This window comes from Malaya genurostris, chromosome 3 (genome assembly GCF_030247185.1).
Source record: "Malaya genurostris strain Urasoe2022 chromosome 3, Malgen_1.1, whole genome shotgun sequence".
In the NCBI taxonomy this organism is placed as follows: Eukaryota; Metazoa; Arthropoda; class Insecta; order Diptera; family Culicidae; genus Malaya; species Malaya genurostris.
Window position 1 is genome coordinate 133131719 of NC_080572.1, and position 21825 is coordinate 133153543.

Below are 21825 nucleotides of genomic sequence, written 5' to 3' on the forward strand. Positions count from 1 at the left end.
TGCAGCTTCCGCCTCCCACTGACGTTCACGGTGTACGTTTCTTCCTCGGGGCGATCAATTATTACGGAAAGTTTGTCCCGAACATGCGAATGCTTCGCTTCCCGCTGGACAATCTGCTGAAATCGCAGTCGAAATTCCAGTGGACAACGGAGTGCCAGCAGGCATTCGAGCGTTTCAAGCAGATTCTCACCTCAGATCTTCTACTAACGCACTAGGATCCGAAAAAGGAGATCAACGTTTCTGCTGACGCATCGTCAGTTGGTGTTGGAGCCACAATCAGTCACAGGTTCCCAGATGGCTCCATCAAAATTGTACAACATGCTTCCAGAGCACTTACGAAGGCAGAGTACCGGATCGTGAAGGTCTAGCTATCATCTTTGCCGTCACCAAGTTTCACAAAATGATCTTTGGACGGCGCTTCTTGCTGCAGACTGACCACGCTCCGCTGCTCCGAATCTACGGGTCCAAGAAGGGCATACCGGTATACACGGCCAACCGGTTACAGCGCTTTGCCCTCACTTTACTGCTGTACGATTTCACCATCGAGTACGTTCCCACTGATAAGTTCGGTAACGCCGACGTGCTGTCCCGGTTGATAAACCGACACGCGCGACCAGATGAAGACTACGTCATCGCCAGCATAATTCTCGAGCAGGATGTTAGATAAGTAGCAGTTGATACAGTAGATGCGTTGTCTCTTACTTTCAGAAACGTCGCTCGAAGTACCCAAGCTGATCCAGTTCTCCGAAAGGTCTACCGTTTTATAACCGACGGTTGGACTCAAACGAAAGCAATCGATCCGGAGTTAAAACGATTCCAAGTCAGACAGGAATCCCTCACTACCGTTGATGGATGCATATTGTTCGTTGAAAGGCTCGTCATCCCAGCTCAGTACCGCAAGCGTTGCTTAGATCAGCTTCACAATGGTCATCCTGGTACACAGCGTATGAAGGCCATCGCCAGGAGCTACGTCTATTGGCCATCCATCGACGAAGACATCGCCGGTTATGTGAAAACATGTCGGCATTGTGCAGCGACTGCCAAGTCACCGCCTCACGCCGTCCCAGTGCCATGGTCGAAGGCATCGGGAACTTGGCAGCGTGTTCACGTAGACTTCGCCGGTCCCATCGACGGTGAGTACTATTTGCTAGCGGTCGACTCCTTGTCCAAGTGGCCGGAGATTGTGCAAACTCGACGAATCACTGCAGTAACAACCATCAGTATTCTTCGAAGTCTATTTGCAAGGCTCGGTATGCCTGTAATGCTAGACGGCCCCTTCAAGCGGGCCGTCAAAAAAATTCAAGAGAGGAGAGGATCCATTGCTGAAGCTCTAGACACCTTCCTGCTAACCTACAGAAGCACGCCCAGCCGCACTGCGCCTGAAGGTAAATCACCGTCTGAGGTTATGTATACGGACTTGTCGTCGTATACGGACTTGTCTAGAGCTACTTCGCCCATCATCAGCAATTTTCCCAACGACATCGCATGTTCAGCAAGACCAACAGCGAAGATCGTTCAATCGAAACGAACTGGTTTTCGCAAAGGTTCATCACAGAAACACTTGGAAGTGGGCTCCTGGTGTTATTCTGGAGAAGATAGGTGATGTGATGTACAACGTTTTGGTTGATCGTCGAGTTCTGCGTTCCCATATCAACCAGTTACGATGTCGTACTGAGACTGTTTCACCCAACACCGGTTCTATATCGTCAGCCATCGTCGTTTATTAAGAGGGGAGATGTTGCAGCCAACCAAACTGCAATACTGGCTATACTGCCATTATGCTCTCGAGTGACAGTTATGCTGCCACTGTGTTGACGCATATGTTCCTGTCAGTAGATTTCCGCCAGTCCGGCTAGAGAGAGATTCAGAACGGTTGTCTAAAAGTACAGACAACTACTTTTATTGTGTCTTATGTAGCATGCCTTTATTAAGTATTAAAGTATAGTAGTTCAGTTTTAAAATGTCCCGTCACCAAGTTTCACAAAATGATCTTTGGACGGCGCTTCTTGCTGCAGACTGACCACGCTCCGCTGCTCCGAATCTACGGGTCCAAGAAGGGCATACCGGTATACACGGCCAACCGGTTACAGCGCTTTGCCCTCACTTTACTGCTGTACGATTTCACCATCGAGTACGTTCCCACTGATAAGTTCGGTAACGCCGACGTGCTGTCCCGGTTGATAAACCGACACGCGCGACCAGATGAAGACTACGTCATCGCCAGCATAATTCTCGAGCAGGATGTTAGATAAGTAGCAGTTGATACAGTAGATGCGTTGTCTCTTACTTTCAGAAACGTCGCTCGAAGTACCCAAGCTGATCCAGTTCTCCGAAAGGTCTACCGTTTTATAACCGACGGTTGGACTCAAACGAAAGCAATCGATCCGGAGTTAAAACGATTCCAAGTCAGACAGGAATCCCTCACTACCGTTGATGGATGCATATTGTTCGTTGAAAGGCTCGTCATCCCAGCTCAGTACCGCAAGCGTTGCTTAGATCAGCTTCACAATGGTCATCCTGGTACACAGCGTATGAAGGCCATCGCCAGGAGCTACGTCTATTGGCCATCCATCGACGAAGACATCGCCGGTTATGTGAAAACATGTCGGCATTGTGCAGCGACTGCCAAGTCACCGCCTCACGCCGTCCCAGTGCCATGGCCGAAGGCATCGGGAACTTGGCAGCGTGTTCACGTAGACTTCGCCGGTCCCATCGACGGTGAGTACTATTTGCTAGCGGTCGACTCCTTGTCCAAGTGGCCGGAGATTGTGCAAACTCGACGAATCACTGCAGTAACAACCATCAGTATTCTTCGAAGTCTATTTGCAAGGCTCGGTATGCCTGTAATGCTAGACGGCCCCTTCAAGCGGGCCGTCAAAAAAATTCAAGAGAGGAGAGGATCCATTGCTGAAGCTCTAGACACCTTCCTGCTAACCTACAGAAGCACGCCCAGCCGCACTGCGCCTGAAGGTAAATCACCGTCTGAGGTTATGTATACGGACTTGTCGTCGTATACGGACTTGTCTAGAGCTACTTCGCCCATCATAAGCAATTTTCCCAACGACATCGCATGTTCAGCAAGACCAACAGCGAAGATCGTTCAATCGAAACGAACTGGTTTTCGCAAAGGTTCATCACAGAAACACTTGGAAGTGGGCTCCTGGTGTTATTCTGGAGAAGATAGGTGATGTGATGTACAACGTTTTGGTTGATCGTCGAGTTCTGCGTTCCCATATCAACCAGTTACGATGTCGTACTGAGACTGTTTCACCCAACACCGGTTCTATATCGTCAGCCATCGTCGTTTATTAAGAGGGGAGATGTTGCAGCCAACCAAACTGCAATACTGGCTATACTGCCATTATGCTCTCGAGTGACAGTTATTGTCCAAGTGGCCGGAGATTGTGCAAACTCGACGAATCACTGCAGTAACAACCATCAGTATTCTTCGAAGTCTATTTGCAAGGCTCGGTATGCCTGTAATGCTAGACGGCCCCTTCAAGCGGGCCGTCAAAAAAATTCAAGAGAGGAGAGGATCCATTGCTGAAGCTCTAGACACCTTCCTGCTAACCTACAGAAGCACGCCCAGCCGCACTGCGCCTGAAGGTAAATCACCGTCTGAGGTTATGTATACGGACTTGTCGTCGTATACGGACTTGTCTAGAGCTACTTCGCCCATCATCAGCAATTTTCCCAACGACATCGCATGTTCAGCAAGACCAACAGCGAAGATCGTTCAATCGAAACGAACTGGTTTTCGCAAAGGTTCATCACAGAAACACTTGGAAGTGGGCTCCTGGTGTTATTCTGGAGAAGATAGGTGATGTGATGTACAACGTTTTGGTTGATCGTCGAGTTCTGCGTTCCCATATCAACCAGTTACGATGTCGTACTGAGACTGTTTCACCCAACACCGGTTCTATATCGTCAGCCATCGTCGTTTATTAAGAGGGGAGATGTTGCAGCCAACCAAACTGCAATACTGGCTATACTGCCATTATGCTCTCGAGTGACAGTTATGCTGCCACTGTGTTGACGCATATGTTGCTGTCAGTAGATTTCCGCCAGTCCGGCTAGAGAGAGATTCAGAACGGTTGTCTAAAAGTACAGACAACTACTTTTATTGTGTCTTATGTAGCATGCCTTTATTAAGTATTAAAGTATAGTAGTTCAGTTTTAAAATGTCACGTCACCAAGTTTCACAAAATGATCTTTGGACGGCGCTTCTTGCTGCAGACTGACCACGCTCCGCTGCTCCGAATCTACGGGTCCAAGAAGGGCATACCGGTATACACGGCCAACCGGTTACAGCGCTTTGCCCTCACTTTACTGCTGTACGATTTCACCATCGAGTACGTTCCCACTGATAAGTTCGGTAACGCCGACGTGCTGTCCCGGTTGATAAACCGACACGCGCGACCAGATGAAGACTACGTCATCGCCAGCATAATTCTCGAGCAGGATGTTAGATAAGTAGCAGTTGATACAGTAGATGCGTTGTCTCTTACTTTCAGAAACGTCGCTCGAAGTACCCAAGCTGATCCAGTTCTCCGAAAGGTCTACCGTTTTATAACCGACGGTTGGACTCAAACGAAAGCAATCGATCCGGAGTTAAAACGATTCCAAGTCAGACAGGAATCCCTCACTACCGTTGATGGATGCATATTGTTCGTTGAACGGCTCGTCATCCCAGCTCAGTACCGCAAGCGTTGCTTAGATCAGCTTCACAATGGTCATCCTGGTACACAGCGTATGAAGGCCATCGCCAGGAGCTACGTCTATTGGCCATCCATCGACGAAGACATCGCCGGTTATGTGAAAACATGTCGGCATTGTGCAGCGACTGCCAAGTCACCGCCTCACGCCGTCCCAGTGCCATGGCCGAAGGCATCGGGAACTTGGCAGCGTGTTCACGTAGACTTCGCCGGTCCCATCGACGGTGAGTACTATTTGCTAGCGGTCGACTCCTTGTCCAAGTGGCCGGAGATTGTGAAAACTCGACGAATCACTGCAGTAACAACCATCAGTATTCTTCGAAGTCTATTTGCAAGGCTCGGTATGCCTGTAATGCTAGACGGCCCCTTCAAGCGGGCCGTCAAAAAAATTCAAGAGAGGAGAGGATCCATTGCTGAAGCTCTAGACACCTTCCTGCTAACCTACAGAAGCACGCCCAGCCGCACTGCGCCTGAAGGTAAATCACCGTCTGAGGTTATGTATACGGACTTGTCGTCGTATACGGACTTGTCTAGAGCTACTTCGCCCATCATCAGCAATTTTCCCAACGACATCGCATGTTCAGCAAGACCAACAGCGAAGATCGTTCAATCGAAACGAACTGGTTTTCGCAAAGGTTCATCACAGAAACACTTGGAAGTGGGCTCCTGGTGTTATTCTGGAGAAGATAGGTGATGTGATGTACAACGTTTTGGTTGATCGTCGAGTTCTGCGTTCCCATATCAACCAGTTACGATGTCGTACTGAGACTGTTTCACCCAACACCGGTTCTATATCGTCAGCCATCGTCGTTTATTAAGAGGGGAGATGTTGCAGCCAACCAAACTGCAATACTGGCTATACTGCCATTATGCTCTCGAGTGACAGTTATGCTGCCACTGTGTTGACGCATATGTTGCTGTCAGTAGATTTCCGCCAGTCCGGCTAGAGAGAGATTCAGAACGGTTGTCTAAAAGTACAGACAACTACTTTTATTGTGTCTTATGTAGCATGCCTTTATTAAGTATTAAAGTATAGTAGTTCAGTTTTAAAATGTGTCTATTTATTACTTGTCTGTAAGGACACTCAAATACTGTTCTCTGCTGTCCAACCACACACATACACACACAAGGTACAACAGAGATGTATTCCAAAGTATTACATATGAAAATTGGAAGAGAAAGCAAAAAATTTAGGTACATTCTATGATTGACCGTGTTTATCGTTCATTTGTTATCTTGAACCAACTGAATATTCACCAGAAGCTCATTTAATAGGCGTTCTTTCAGTCAACTGCCGTCGGTTTAACTGAGTTTCAATTGACGGTGCAACTGATCAAGAACTGAGTGCTGTCCATTCAGTATGTTAGTGAGCGGTGTATGTATTGAGTATGAATGTAAATGAAATTTTACGGCCCTGCCATCAGGTCAACCATTAATTTCAGAACGATATGCACAAGTTGAATGGTCCGTACTCCGGTTTGTTACTTTTCCTCACACATTAACTATCATTCTCGTTTTCTTATATTTACACATCTCCTGCCTCTTCACTATCTCCCTTTAATTTTTGCTCTACTGTCTGCCACACTACTTGCAATATTTCAATGCTCAATCTGAGTCGATGTGGGTTGGAAGTCTTAATGAAAGTTGATAAATTGAAATTAAAACAACATTAAAAATTGTGGTTCGTTTATCTTGTTTGTGCTTTTAGTGCAGAGTAGTCGTTTCCAAATCTGTTATTTTTAATGTTGCAACCTACTTGCTCTGGAGCAGTGTAAAACAAACGAATAAATGAGAAAATCTGACTACTAACATGTGTGGATTCATATTCGACTTATTCAAATGCACCCATATATAGAAAACAAAGATGTTCCGCACATCAAAACAACTTTTACCTGAACAATCATTTTTTGGAGTAATATTCGTTTTCTTGTACTGTTATATTTTGTATCCGTGATGGTTTTGTCGTCTTCTATCAATTCTGGTAGATCAAAGAATAAATATAGACATTTGACAAGTGTAGATGGGACTGAAGCGTTTGTCATAACCTGAAAAAAGAAAAAAAACCTTACAAAAAACTCGATAACACATTGTGATTTGAAAACTAATATTGAAGACGGGTATAGCGGGATGAGCACGTTGATGTTTATCACGCACCCTGTCTGCGAGAGGTTAAAACAAGGCTTAAACCTGTGCAATTGAAATATAAAAAACCTGTTTTAATCCACCTAGCAGTGAGATGATACCTTTTTTTACCAATCTGCATGTGTTTTTTGCATGAATATTCTTCGGTGTTTAAGTTTTCATGACATTATTTTAATGACCGTCGTTTCAAGCGACAATTTGAGATTTTAATTACTCATTACTCTGTAATGTCGAAACTGCAAATCGGATCGAATTTAAATCTAGAAGTGTGATAATCGATTAAAGATGCCATAATATGTAAGTTCCACTTTAGAGTTTACGGTAATTTAAGGTACTTCCAGAGCCGGTATTCAGGAACCAGCATAACCCAAACCGATTCGTATGGCCATATGACGAATAAATTACAACAGTTTTGAGTCCAACTTTGAAGCTCAATCCCACCTTCTATATCGGTTTGAATTTTAAAAATTCATCATCATGTAATTCGAGAACCGGAAGTCATAATTGGATAAAATTGAATAATTTTTGTATGTATGTATAAAATTAATTAATTTTGTATATAAGTTTATTTAAATTTGAATTTTTGTTTCTGATATTTGATTAGGCTTTTTTTGAGAAAACGATTGAGCTTTGAGAAACGATTTTATACTGGAACCGGAATTCTAAAATCGGTATGGCCGAAGTCAGATAAATTCACCTGAATAGCTGTATAGTTTACATTTGTTTCAAAATATTTGAAAATCAGTGAAGACATCTTTGAGAAATCATAGCACGAATTAAATTTTTAAGTGCCTTCTGAATCGACAAAAAGTTAATTTTTTTATCGGCTATCCAAATCTGCTAACCCGATAAACCTGATTAATTTATGTGGAATAGACATTTTTATACCAATCACCCTGTATCCCCGAAACCGGATGTTGAATCTGGCTGAAGAGCAAAATGTTTTATAAAATCTTGAAACTTTTCATTTGAATCTTAGATGATTCTTAGAATTCATTTGAATCTTAGATCGGTTCATCCATATACGAGTAGAATGAGTTACACAATTTTGATTTCGTTTCATATATCATCCTGTAGTTCCGGAACCAGAGGTCGGAACCAAACATAATTCAGGAATTGTTTGGGAGCATACGATTTTCGTATGAATCTGAATTTGTAGAAAAGAAATTTTCCGAGAAAATTGAGTGAAATTATTTGTCACACACGCATTTGCTGATCTCGGCGAACTGATTCGAATGGTATGTGGATGTTATGTTCTTCCAGCATTTATTGTTGTAAGTAGTTTAAAACAGTATAATTTAAAAAAAAATCTGCCATCATCTGGTTTATATATGTCATATTCGAACGATTATGTTGCCAAAAACAAGCCGTGATAAAAGCGGTCCGAGGCTAAATGTCATGGAAAAGGATGCTGTACACAGTCTTTTTGGTACTTAGAAACAATTGTATGTAACAGAATAAAAAATCGTGTTTTCCGTTGCTCCCAATCATTGCTTTGTCATACAGCGCTCGAAACTCCTACTGCTGGAACAGGGGGAAATGTCGTTTACACAAAAATTTCGATATCTCCGTTAAAAATGGACGGATTTTAACAATCTATGGCTTGTTGGATAGGTATTATCGTGCGGAATCTAAGTCTGAAAACATATTCTGTGTTCAAGGTCAATTGTGACAGATACTGTCAAAAAACTTAAAATTTTGACATAAAACTTCGTATAACTCAAAAAGTAAACATCCGATATCAAAACCATTCAATAGCGTTTTGGGTGACGGGGAGACCTTTCATTTGCAACTAGTTTGATCAAAATCGGCCCAGCCATCTCTGAGATCTCGACCTCTTAGTTGACAACACACATACAGACACACACACACACACAGACATTTGCTCAGTTCGTCGAGCTGAATCGATTGGTATATGTCATTCGGCCCTCCGGGCCTCGGAAAAATTTTCGAAAGTTTGAGCGAATTCTATACCTATTTTTATATATATAAAAAAAGGTAAATCTGTTTTAATCCACCTTGTGGTGTAATGATGTCTTTCTCATATCAATCATACTATCATAAATAACACTGTGGTATTCTTCCAAATAATTTTCTTCGATTCTTAAAAGAATAACTGAAATCGGTTTGTTTGACGGTCTACTGATAAAAACTATCAATTTGAGAATATTTGAGGTCTATTTAGAACTTTGTTTAGGGGGTTTCGCTCTTTTCAGTGATGATATAAAATTTTTAACATACGTTACATTACATTTCCGGACCCGGAAGTCGGATCCGGATGGAATCCAGAAACTATGTATGGGGCCACAAAGCCTTTCATTTGAACCTAAGTTTGTGAAAATCGGTCGCGCCATCTATGCGAAAAGTTAGAATACATATTTTCATTTTTTGCGCATTTTACCCCATAACTACAGAACCGAAAGTCGGTTCCAAACAATATTCACGAATTTTATATGGGACCACAAGACCTTTCATTTGAGTCTAAGATTTGAGGGCTCAGCCATCTCCGAAAAAAGTTGGTGCACTTTTTTCACAATTTTTTGCACATTTTACCCTATAGTTCTGGTACCGGAAGTCGGATCCAAATAATATTCAGGAATTTTGTATAAGACCACAAGACCTTTCATTTGAATCTAAGTTTGTGAAAATCGGTTCAGCCATCTCCGAGAAAAGTTTGTGCAAAAAAAACGTTACATACACACATACACACCTACACACACATATACACATAGACATTTTGCGTACTCGACGAACTGAGTCGAATGGTATATGAAAGTTGGCCCTCCGAGCTTCGGTTCAAAAGTCAGTTTTTACACTGATTGCATAACCTTTCTATATGAGAAAGGCAAAAAAGGTTTTCATGCATGTAGTGGTGTGATGATGCCTTTCTTATACTACTATTATTTTAACAAACATTGCAAAGGGATTCTTCAAAAAACTTCCCAACGAATTATACATATAACAAGAAAGTGAATTTGAACACAAATTAAAGACATTCTCAAGCAAAACTTAGCCAAACTTCTACGTTTTCTGCATCGATTTGAAAACATCACATCCTGTAGTTCCGGATTGGAATTAAAGTACCAGCTTATGGAACCACAAGTCCTTTCATTTGATTCATATGAGAAAATCGGTTCTGCTTACTTACTTACTCATAAGCCTATCCCTGTCCTCAGCTGTATTTAGCAAACGTCTTCATGCAGCTCGATCCATGGCCGCACTTCGTAAGCCACTCAAGGCCCGGATACTTCGTAAATCCGGATAAACTGAGGATATTTACCTTCGATTTGGGGCAAGGAATCCTAATAGTTCTTTAGAAAACTTTTAGAGCCATTAGAACCTCTGATTTTGTGTGATGCTCTCCACCGTAGTCCTCTTTTCGTTGTTTTTACACCAATGCAAACGACAGGCAGCTGTGACGTAATCGCTCTTGTCGGAAGCGAAACTAGCTTTGCAAATGACACACAATACATCTGCTTGCAGTGGCGATAGAATCCACTCTTTGTGTAGGTGAAATTCAAGAAGAACTAAAACTGTAAGTAAAGTCATACTGTTGATATACACGTTTAAGTTGAAAAATTTCGTATTGGTAGTCAGATTATATAAATCCTTTCACAGATCACTGAGCTATGAGCTTTAAAACTACGAGAAGGGCAAACGCGTCTTATTAAGCGTTTGTCATAACCTGAAAAAAGTTATAGTAATACTCGTTTATACCAAACATTTCAGAAAAGTTTTATTTTGAACTATTTGAGATTATGTCACACAACTGAAAATGTTATCATAAAATTGAGAGCATATTTTCGATGGCATGTAGCAAAACTTATGTTGATTCGTTTGATACAACAAGAGATATTCACGATCAAAAACTTATCACTCTCTCAGAGGGTAGATTTTGAAAAGGCGCCCCATAGTAAAGTAAGTCGTATTCACGACAAAAGGGCCGAGCTATAAATGACAGATTCTTTTGTTAATTCGGAAGGAGATGCATGCAACGTGTAGTGACTGGACATGAGTCTGGACATCACACGAATGAATGAATATCCCTACTCACATCCAGTCCCTTTCAGAGCCTTTGTTGATATTTTTGGAATAATTGTGTGCATCCATCGACTCTGATCATCGTTATCCCAAGAAGCATGCCAGCTGGCAAGTGTTCTTTGGCGAGACGCGCTATAAAATTCGTTAAAAGCAATCGGTCTCTTATAAATTTCACCCTCAATAGCACCACCTTTGGCTAAAATATCGGCTCTTTCATTGCCTGGAATGGAACAATGAGCCGGGATAAAGACTATAGTGATTTGATAAATATTATTCAATATGTCGTTCAGGCACTGTTTTATTTTACCCAAGAAAAACGGTTCATTCATGCCAGTCATGTTGGAGCGTATGGTTTTAATTGCACTCAGACTTTCTGTGAAGAAGAAATAATGGTTTGGAGATAATGTGACGATTACACTGAAGCTATAATGAACTGCTGCTAACTCTGCTATATAAACAGATGCAGGTTCTTGTAGCTTAAACGTAACAGAAACATTTTTGTTGAACATACAAAACCCTGTCGACTCTTCAATTCGTGATCCATCCGTGTAAAACATTTTCTTAATGTCAATATGCCTGAGCGTGAAAATATTTTTGGAATTTCCATCGAGGGTAGGTGATCCGGGATTCCACACACTTCGCGCTGCATGGATGTGTCGAAAAATAAAGTTGAGTCGAGGACATTTAGAAGGCTGACACGGATAGGAATATATATTGAAGGGTCTATTTCCTGTGACATATGGTTGAATTATACTGTTATGCATCTTGTTTGAGATTGAAGCTCAACTAGCCCTTTGAAGTTATTAATTACCAGGGGATTCAGCACCTCACATCTTATTAGCATTCGCGATAACAGCTCCCAGAAACGATCTTTCAATGAAAAAACTCCCGCCAGAACTTCAAGATTCATTGTATGTGTCGAATGCATGCTGCCTAAAGCAATTCGCCAACAACGAAAGTGAATTCGCTTAAGTTTGATAAAATGAGAGTTTGCAGCGGAACGAAAGCAAACGCATCTATATCCCTTTACTGAAAGTATCGTTTTCTGATACAATTTTATTAGATCTTCCAGATGAGCACCCTACCAGGATCCTGTTATTGTTCGAAGAAATTGTACTTTTTGTTGACATTTTGTTATCGAATACCTAATGTGTCCTCCCCACGTGCATTTGGAATCAAACCACACCCCGAGGTATTTGAAAGTCAAAACCTGCCCGATGATTCTTCATGCTTTCTTAAAAGTACGGGTGTGTAATGTCAGAGACATAACTGGATGTCGTGAATACGAATAAAACTGACACGATTTTTTTACACTTTCGAATTCGAATTGATAGTTGATCGATTGTGTGAATTGCGAAACTTTCCCCCTTTTCACTACTAAAATTTTAAACGATTTTTGACGTCGATTATCTCATTTCGGAATTGCATATTTCATTGAAAGAAACTATCAAGATGCTGTACAGGATTTATTTCTGCCTTTTAGAAGGACCAAATTGTGAAATTCTCTACACGGGCAAAATTCCGATTCTTGAAATGAGCAAAACGAGTCATGATTTGGGGAAAATAATATATTTCCATGTCATGATAATACACCATGATTAAAATTTCTCGGATGATCCATTCGGACTGATTTCTATGAAATTTAAACGTAACGCACTTGAAGTTGTTGGGTATAACTTCAGGCGTGTTTCTCATGTAATTTTTTCAACATAAACTCAGGCGATATGTGTGATTTTTGCAACGATGGTCATTTTTGCAATATAAATTCAGTGAAAAGCACGACGAACTTCTTTTAAAATGAGAATATTCTGTTTTTGAAAAACGACGACGCAAGAGATAACGTGTTTACTTGCGTTCATTACTTCAGTTTTGATTTTATGTTTCAGAATTTAAACACTTAAACGAACTGCATGAAAAAACACGAATGAAACAAACCTCTTAAAAAGAAACTCTATGTCGAATTCTTGCAAAAAAATCGTCTTATTCATAATATTTAGGCCCATCAATACAGCTTGTTCTGTTATATCTATGAAACAAATTAATCAAAGTGGTTGAACAAAATATTTTTCTGATTTTCGATCTATGTGTTCCAAATTCACAATCGAATTAAACGCTAGCTCTCGGAATATTATTCTAGCAACAACGATCACATCAAATAGGGTAACAAAGGTATTTTGGCCCGCTTTAGGATCGATTTTATTTTTGCCCACTTTGTAAAAATATCCACCAAATGTTTTAATATCTTTGAAAAATCCTTCCGCAATAGATAATTTAATGTGATTAGCTTCAAACTGAAGCAACATGGTTTACCTAAGATCGATTGAATCCATATAGTTTGTTAGGTGGGCCAAAATATATGAAGTTGCCAAAATACCTCTGTTACCCTATGTAAGAATAAATTCAAACAAATTGTAACATTGATGTTTGTCAAATGAAAAACATAGCCGTTCTTAGTCTCTTATGATGTCAATTTTCGGTTCATTATCTTTATTTTTATGTTATATTTAATTCTCTATCAGCCGGTGGGTAAAACAACACGATTATTAAATAACATGCTTCAGGATCAAGTAAACATTTTCAGTAGGTCTTTCTTTTCAATGTCTGCTTTTTGCTTTACCATTAATTTATTAATTAATCACATCACTTGAGGCAGAGGGTTCAAAGTGATATCCGGGTAGAAAATCAGAGTTACGAGCTCTGAAAGAAATGCATTCTTCAAGTAACGTATTTTCGAACCATGATTAATTTTTATTGGATGATAAATGATTTCACGATAAGTTAAAATGATTGGTTTCATGATTATCTAATCATAACAGCAGTAACGGATTTCTTTCCGTATACGATATTTAGCACAGTTCGGAACATTTATCTCGAACGATTTTGGCACAGCGAAAAGTGCACGATGCAAATCAAATTATTTTGGATTTTCACTAAACTGATGATTTCTACCTTCGATTTGCAAAGAAGTAATTTTAATAGTTCTTTAGATAATATTTAGAGACATTAGAACGGCTGATTTTATATAATGTTGTCCACTCGTCTCGTTTCTTGTTTTCTTTCTCTCCAAAGCAAACCATCAGCAGCTGATGCAATCGTTATTGCTTGAATTGAAACTAGCTTTGCGATCAAACCGACACATCTGCTCGCAGTGCCATATGATGCGAAACTGGTTTGATGTGTCTTCTCGCCTTGACGACCGGAAGGCTAATGAGAACTACGACCTTTTTTTGCATAAATATCTGTTTATTAATCTTATTTTTGTGTATTACATCAACATTTTACAGTACAAGTGTTTTGACCCTTTGGCCTTTCATCTTTGTTGTTCATACGATTTGTTATTAATAAAAGGTGTTTTAGTTACTCTTGTTTTACATACTAATGTTTAATCATAATATTTATTTTAATTATTTATAAAATATCTACCTACTTATAACTATCCCTAACCTAATACGTACAAATTTTGAATTATTTGTATTTCAGAGAATGAGCACCTCTCTTCAAATTTCGTGCAGTATTGTTTGAATTTTTGTTCTAGTATATCCAGGGAGGCCATCTCATGTACTTCACTAGTCCTTGTCCAAGGGGGTAGATTTAGAATCATCTTTAGGATCTTACTTTGAATGCACTGCAGCCTAATTTTGTGTGTTCGTGCACAGCCCCGCCAAACAGGAACTGCGTATTCAATTGCAGGATAGATGATTTGTTTATAGACAGCCATCTGATTCTTCAGGCACAGTTTAGATGTTCTACAAATCAGCGGAGACAGGGACCTAATGAGTATGCTGCATTTTTGAACGATTTTGTCAACATGTGACCTGAATATCAGATGTCTGTCAAAGGTGAGTCCTAGATAAATAACTTCATCGGACCATTGAATGATCTCATCACCGAATCGTATTCTGCATTCGTCTGATGGAACAAGTTTTGGAGATCTTGAATGTGGAAACAAGATGACCTGAGTTTTTGCTGCATTGATTACAATTTTCCAGCTTGTAAAATATTCCGTTAAAGCGTCCAGACCTGTCTGTAGTTTATTCTTCAGAGCATTAATGACACGACGTTTGTAAAGAATGGCAGTATCATCAGCAAATTGTGACAAAACACTACCACCCGGAAGAGGTGGGATGTCTGATGTAAAAATGTTGTATAGAATGGGACCTAGGATACTTCCTTGGGGTACACCAGCAGGAATAGTAAATCTTTCTGAAAGTGCATTATTCAGAGAAACCTGGAATGCTCTATCTGCAAGATAATTTTTGATAATTTTAATAAGATACATGGGAAAATTATACCGATGCAGTTTAAACACCAAGCCATCGTGTCATACATTATCAAATGCCTTTTCAATATCCAATATTGCCATGGCAGTCGTTTTGGACACTGATTTGTTTTGCTGGATGACGTTGTTAACCCTTGTGAGTTGGTGGATGGTGGATCTTCCTTTCCGGAACCCAAACTGTTCTTCCAGTAATATATTCTGTTCATCTGCGAAAGCAAGAACTCGCCTTTGTATTGACTTTTCAAACAGCTTGGATAGGGCAGAGAGTAAGCTGATGGGCCGATAGCTCTTGGAAAAGGAAGGATCTTTCCCCGGTTTCAAAACTGGGATAACTTTAGATAACTTCCACTTTGAAGGGAAGTAACCAAGCTCCCAGCACCTGTTAAAAATTTTAGCTAAGAAGACAAATGAGCGAATACTCAAATGTTTCAGCTCAATGTTGAATGTGTTGTCGAAACCGGGAGCCTTCATATTTTTGGATTTTTTCACAATAGCCATCAGCTCATTCGCAGTGACTCTACATTCCTCTGGAACCAAGCTGTATGATTGGTCAACCTCAGCTACGCTATCAGCAACGGCTCTTTCATGTGGACTAACAATGTTGAGTCCTAAATTGTGAGAACACACAAACTGTTGGCCTAGCGCATTTGCCTTATCTACTGGTGTGATTAAAGGTATTCCTTCAGCTGCGTCCTGGGGCGACAGCAGAGGAGGAATAGGGTTTGGTTTTTTCTTAAGCACCTTCGTTAAGGACCAGAAGGGCTTTGAATGTGGAAGAATTTCTCGAAGCTTTTGCTGGAAGTTCCTGTTGCGACGCTCAGATATCCTTTCCTGGATTATTCTAGTTAAGTTGTTATAAGAAGTCTTCCTATCTAGGATGCCAGTTTGTTGATACTGCCTCCGGTAGATATTTCGAAGTCGGATGAGTTTCTTGGTGACACTGTCAATTTGAAGAGAGGAGCTCGGCATATGTTGTACTGGAACCCTCCTATCACGAGCGACTGATTGAATGCTGGAAGGAAGAGAGGGCTGCATCGATTTCAATCGGGGAATCAAGTGGCAAATCGATATTAATAAGTTGGTCGGCGATTTGTTGAAATTGGACCCAATCGGTGCGATAATAGTTCCTCCGAGGTTGAATAGGCACTGTTTCTGGTGAAGATCCCAACGTCAATATTACTGGAAAGTGGTCAGAAGAGACCTCGTTGAAGACAACCGGAGAGCGTCTATGGCGATGTTGCTGATGAATATATCCAAAATGGAATGAACTCCCGATCTGGAAAGTCGCGTTGGTTGATCCGGAGCGAGGATGTTGTATTGTCCAGCTTCGTAATCTTCGGCAAGTACGAATCCGTTTCGATTCTGTCTTTTATTTCCCCACAGCTCATGCCGTGCGTTCAGGTCCCCAGCAATGATGAATTTGTTCTGTCGTCGAGTGAGCATAGCCAGATCTCGCTTCAATGATGCACACGTACCATCTCGAAGAGTGGTTTGTTTGGGGCAGTACGCTGCAATGATGATGATGGGTCCTATCGTCGTTGTAATCTCAATTCCGATGGCTTCTATTAGTTGTAATTTAAAGGCTGACAGAAGCCTATGCTGAATGGATCGTTTTATGGCAATGGCAACTCCCCCTCCTCTGGTAGTTGTCCTGTCTAGCCTGTGAATCCTGTAGCTGGAAATAAAAATAGAAATTTCAGGTTTAAGATGAGTTTCAGTTAAAATAGCAATATCGGCATTCTTCTCTTGAAGAAATTCGGACAATTCAGCAGTTTTGCTCCTGAGTGAGCAAGCATTCCAATTTACTAAAACCAACTGATTATATTGCATATTCGATGATGAATTTGCCTAAGGCGTTGATTTGATCTAACCGCGTTCTGCAGTTTCGTAGTTTTGTTGTCATTGTTTCAAAAATGACGATCAGTTGTTCAGCAGAGAATAAATCACCAGAGTCATCCTTTGCTTGTGGTTGGTTATTGCCCCATCCAGGAGGGATTTTTGAGGAAGATTCTTTTTGAGATCCAGCGGCCGAATCTTTTGGATTGCTGCGAGAAAGTGGCGGCAAATTCGGAATATCCCTCTTCGGTGGGAGCCGTGGGAAATTAATTTCATCCTTCTGTGGAACATTCTTGCGCGTTGATTGTTTACGGGACGCCTGTTGTAGAATTTTTGTGAACTCAGAACGTTTGGGACACGATTTGCTAGTAGATGGATGGTCGCCATCACAGTTCACACATTTTACAGCGATGTCATCTAGTAGGCAATCGTTGGTATTGTGTGGTTCGGTACATTTCCCGCACCGACTTTTCATGTGGCAATTCCTCGCTCCATGGCCGTAGTTCAAACAGTTCGTGCACTGTGTGACATCCCGATGTACCGGTTTATACCTCCCCCGTTACCCACTAGGAATACCTCATCACCAGCTAATTGGCAGATAACTGCCCTTCAGGTCGCCCTTCCCACACGTCCGATCTTGAGTACGAACAGCAATAGAAATTGGTATCATTTAACAAAGTTTCTACCAAGCGAGTCTGAAGACAATATTATAAGTTATGTACAGTATCAAACAAATTGTGATCGTAGCCAAATTATGTGCTTCAAACTTGTTAGCCAATATCAGGATAGACCATTATCATTCATCTCTTTTAAACTAAGTGTTCCAGAAGCTTTCGAACATGAAATCACGGCTCCAACGTTTTGGCCTAGTGGTGTGACAATAACCTTTTTTTAGAACGCAACCCCGAACAGCGTACTCAGACAAACACACGTCTAATGTCTCCACACCGACCGCATTCATCCCGTTCCCTGTCTCAACGACTACAAAACTCGTACAGCAGCAGCGCTCAAAATCATTCTTCACGAACGTATCTACCTGTATTACGCCATTTTCGACAAACATCTGACCGCACGCCAACGAGGTTCTTGCCCGAACAAATGCCTTATCATGCAACAAAAGAAATTCATTCCACACTGGTTTGAACATTTATTATCAAAATCTTGGTGGAATGAATCGTACTCTCAATGATTATTATCTCACTTGTTCTGATGCCGCTTACGATATCTATGCATTTACTGAAACCTGGCTGAACAATAGCTCACACTCAAAACAAATTTTCGACAGCTCATACTCAGTGTATCGGCAAGACCGTAATAACCAAAACAGCAGCAAGAAGAGTGGCGGTGGTATTCTGATTACTGTTCGATCTAGAATAAAATCTCGCTTGCTGCCCCTTGATCATTGTGCCAATGTTGAACAAATTTGGATTGCTCTCACGCTTACACATTTTACACTATATTTATGTGTTGTGTACTTTCCGCCCGATCGTATTAATGACTTGAACTTGATTGAACAGCACTTGAATTCACTCTCATTGATAACAGATCAAATGAAATTGAATGACAGAATTATTGTACTAGGTGATTTCAATCTTCCTGGAATTAAATGGACTCGCAGCCCGTGCAACTATCTGTTTCCGGATGCCGGTTCTACTAGAACTCTCGCTAGTTCAAAACTCATAGATGACTATAATACCGCAGGCTTAGTTCAGTTAAATGATATCTATAATAGCAATAATCGACTTCTTGACCTTTGTTTCGTCAGTCACGAAACATCTACTACTTGTTCTATAACAACCGCACCCGCTCCGTTAGTTAAGTCATGTCGGCATCATCCTCCACTCTTGATTACGATACCTGAATATACCCCCACTGCCTTCGAAGTAGTTGCAGATTCTACTTATTACGATTTCAAACATGGGAATTATGATGCTATGAACCAGTTCTTACTCTCGTTGAACTGGGGAATTCCGTTGCCATGTTATGGTCTCATATATTATCCTATTCTATTGAACAATTCGTACCCAAGAAAGCACTACGCGCACCGGTGCACCCTCCATGGTCAAACAAAACTTTGAAACGCTATAAACGAGCTAAACGATCAACATTGAAAAAGTTTACAAATCGTCGCTCATACCAGCTGCGATCTTATTATCTGCACCTCAATAACCGCTACAAACGACTGAACAAAATATTATACAATAATCACTTGCTTCGCGTTCAAAACAATTTAAAAAACAACCCGAAAAGCTTCTGGAATCACGTAAACGAACAGAGAAAAGAGTCAGGGCTACTTCAGCAGTGTTTTCTCCGACGAAACTCTATCTAATCATCAAATCTCTGAAGCCATCAACAATGTTCCGCACCGCTCTCCTATCGGCCCTCACCCTATCATATCGACTTCTATGATCGAGTTAGCGTGCGTCAAGCTGAAGTCATCTTCGAACGCTGGACCTGATGGTATTCCTTCAATAGTGCTAAAAAAGTGTTCGAGCAGCCTTTTAGTCCCACTTTCACTGCTATTCCACTCATCACTCACATCAGGAACGTTTCCTGATATTTGGAAGAGTTCATATATCTTTCCAGTATTCAAGAAAGGAAATAAGTCTGACGCTTCCAATTATCGTGGGATTGCGGCATTATGCGCAGTTTCCAAGTTACTCGAAATTATCGTCCTGGATTTTATCACTCACAATTGCAGTAACTACATCTCCGAAACTCAGCTTGGTTTTATGCCCAATCGTTCAACTTCAATGAATTTACTCTCCTACACATCTTTTATCATCCGTTCTCTTGAAGCACGTCTCCAAGTTGATGCAATCTATACAGATTTCTCCGCAGCTTTCGACAAGATAAATCATCAAATAACAGTAGCTAAGCTCGATAGGCTTGGTTTCAATGGATCCTTACTGAACTGGCTCCATTCATATTTAACTGGCCGCAAAATGTCTGTAAAAATTGGAAACTGCTCGACGACACCCTTCGCCGTTATCTCTGGAGTACCCCAGGGCAGTCATTTGGGACCAGTTATATTTTTACTATACCTTAATGATCTTAATTTTTTGCTGAAATGCTGTAAGCTATCCTTTGCTGACGATTTCAAGCTATATCACCAGGTTAAATCTCAAGAAGACACAATATTTCTACAATCACAGCTTGATTCATTCGCCAATTGGTGTCAAATAAACAGAATGGCATTAAACGCCTCTAAATGCTCTGTTATTTCCTTTTCTCGCAAACACTCGTTTATAAGATACGAATACAACATTACGAGAAAAATGCTGAAACGCGAATCATTTGTAAAGGACTTAGGAATTATTCTTGATGCCAAGTTAAACTTCAAAAATCACATTGATTATATAATTTCCAAGGCTTCAAAGCTTCTAGGATTTATTTTTTACGTAACCAAAAACTTTGTCAATGTACACTGCCTTAAGGCATTATATTGTGCACTAGTCGGCTCGACGCTTGAATATGGCGCTATTATTTGGTCACCTTACTATCAAATCGACGATGAGCGCGTCGAAGAAAATTTGTTCGGTTTGCTCTACGCAATCTACCATGGAACGACCCTGCAAATCTACCTAGTTACCAAGATCGCTGTAAACTTAAAGGCTTGGATCTATTATCTGTTCGCAGGAATGTCTCAAAAGCAGTTTTTAAAGCCGATTTGTTACAATCACGTATCGATTGTCCCGAACTCTTACAATTAATTAATTTCGACATCCATCGTCGTAGTCTGCGTTATCACCCCTTTTTAAGATTACCTTCCGCCAGAACAAACTATGGATTCAATGAACCGTTTACTAGTATGTGTCGTTTATTCGTTAACTTATATAATGTCTTCGATTTTCATGTATCTCGAAATGTAATCAAACGGTTGTTTCTTAATCACCTATCATGTTAGTTTCAGAAACAAAGATTGCTACAAAGATGGGGAGGTTTTATGCCTACTGGAGGCAGAGGTTTAAAAATGCTCAACTCCAGTGGGCTTTTTCCTGCTCCACATACATGCATACATACATTATTGTATTTTAGTTCAACCCCCACTCCTCTCCATCATTCTCCATTGGAAACTAACTAGATTCGCCCGCCGAAATTAACCCGGTCGTCATTTCTTCTTTCTCTCTGTCTTCCACCATGCTTCCTTCGATCACTAATTAGATCTACATGCCGATTCTAAACCCGTCGTTTTCTCTGCCTTCCACCATCTTTTTGGTCACTAATTAGATCTTCATGCCGATTCTAACACAGTTGCTAGCCCACGCTCGTCTACCACCTTCTCCACCAACCCTTGTATGTATTCCCACTCTTTTCTTCTCACTCACTTTTTAAGCAAGAGTACTATTACTGCCATGTAAGGCTTAGCGTCATCAATTGATTATAGGGTTATAGATTTAGTTTTAATTGTTAATTTTAATTGTTAGTTTCAATTGTTAGTAATAAGTCCAAATGTATCTGTTGGATCATTGTAATCTGTTGATACTAATAATGAGAAGGTTTTATGCCTGCTGGAGAGAGAGATTACCAAATTTCATCTCCATCGGGCTTTTCCCTTGCTCCATAAATAAATATACTTTTGCCATTCGATGATTATGTGAAATAACGATTTAATCGTTTTCAATTGACTCATGGTGATGGAGCCCTTCTCCAGATGAATCAGGTACAGTTGATCTCTAAACTTTTTGTCCGTATTATATCGTTTCATTTTAAACACCATCATAGGCTTTAGTCCAGCCTCCGACAGTGCCAGCTTTAGTTCGGCTTCCATCATGTCGGGTAGTCCTAGAAGTACAACTTTCATAGGTTTGT

The 21825-nt window shown here is 40.7% G+C and overlaps 1 protein-coding gene across 5 annotated transcripts in view; it reads right to left on the minus strand.

Moving 5' to 3' along the window:
* Positions 1-21825, minus strand: part of LOC131436301 (WD repeat and FYVE domain-containing protein 3) — a 1204110-nt gene that overhangs the window by 1048620 nt on the left and 133665 nt on the right. For all 5 annotated transcript variants that reach the window (XM_058604951.1, XM_058604953.1, XM_058604954.1 and 2 more), the window contains exon 3: positions 6608-6760. In XM_058604951.1, coding sequence (XP_058460934.1) covers positions 6608-6760 — 153 coding nt within the window. The remainder of the gene's footprint in view (positions 1-6607; positions 6761-21825) is intronic.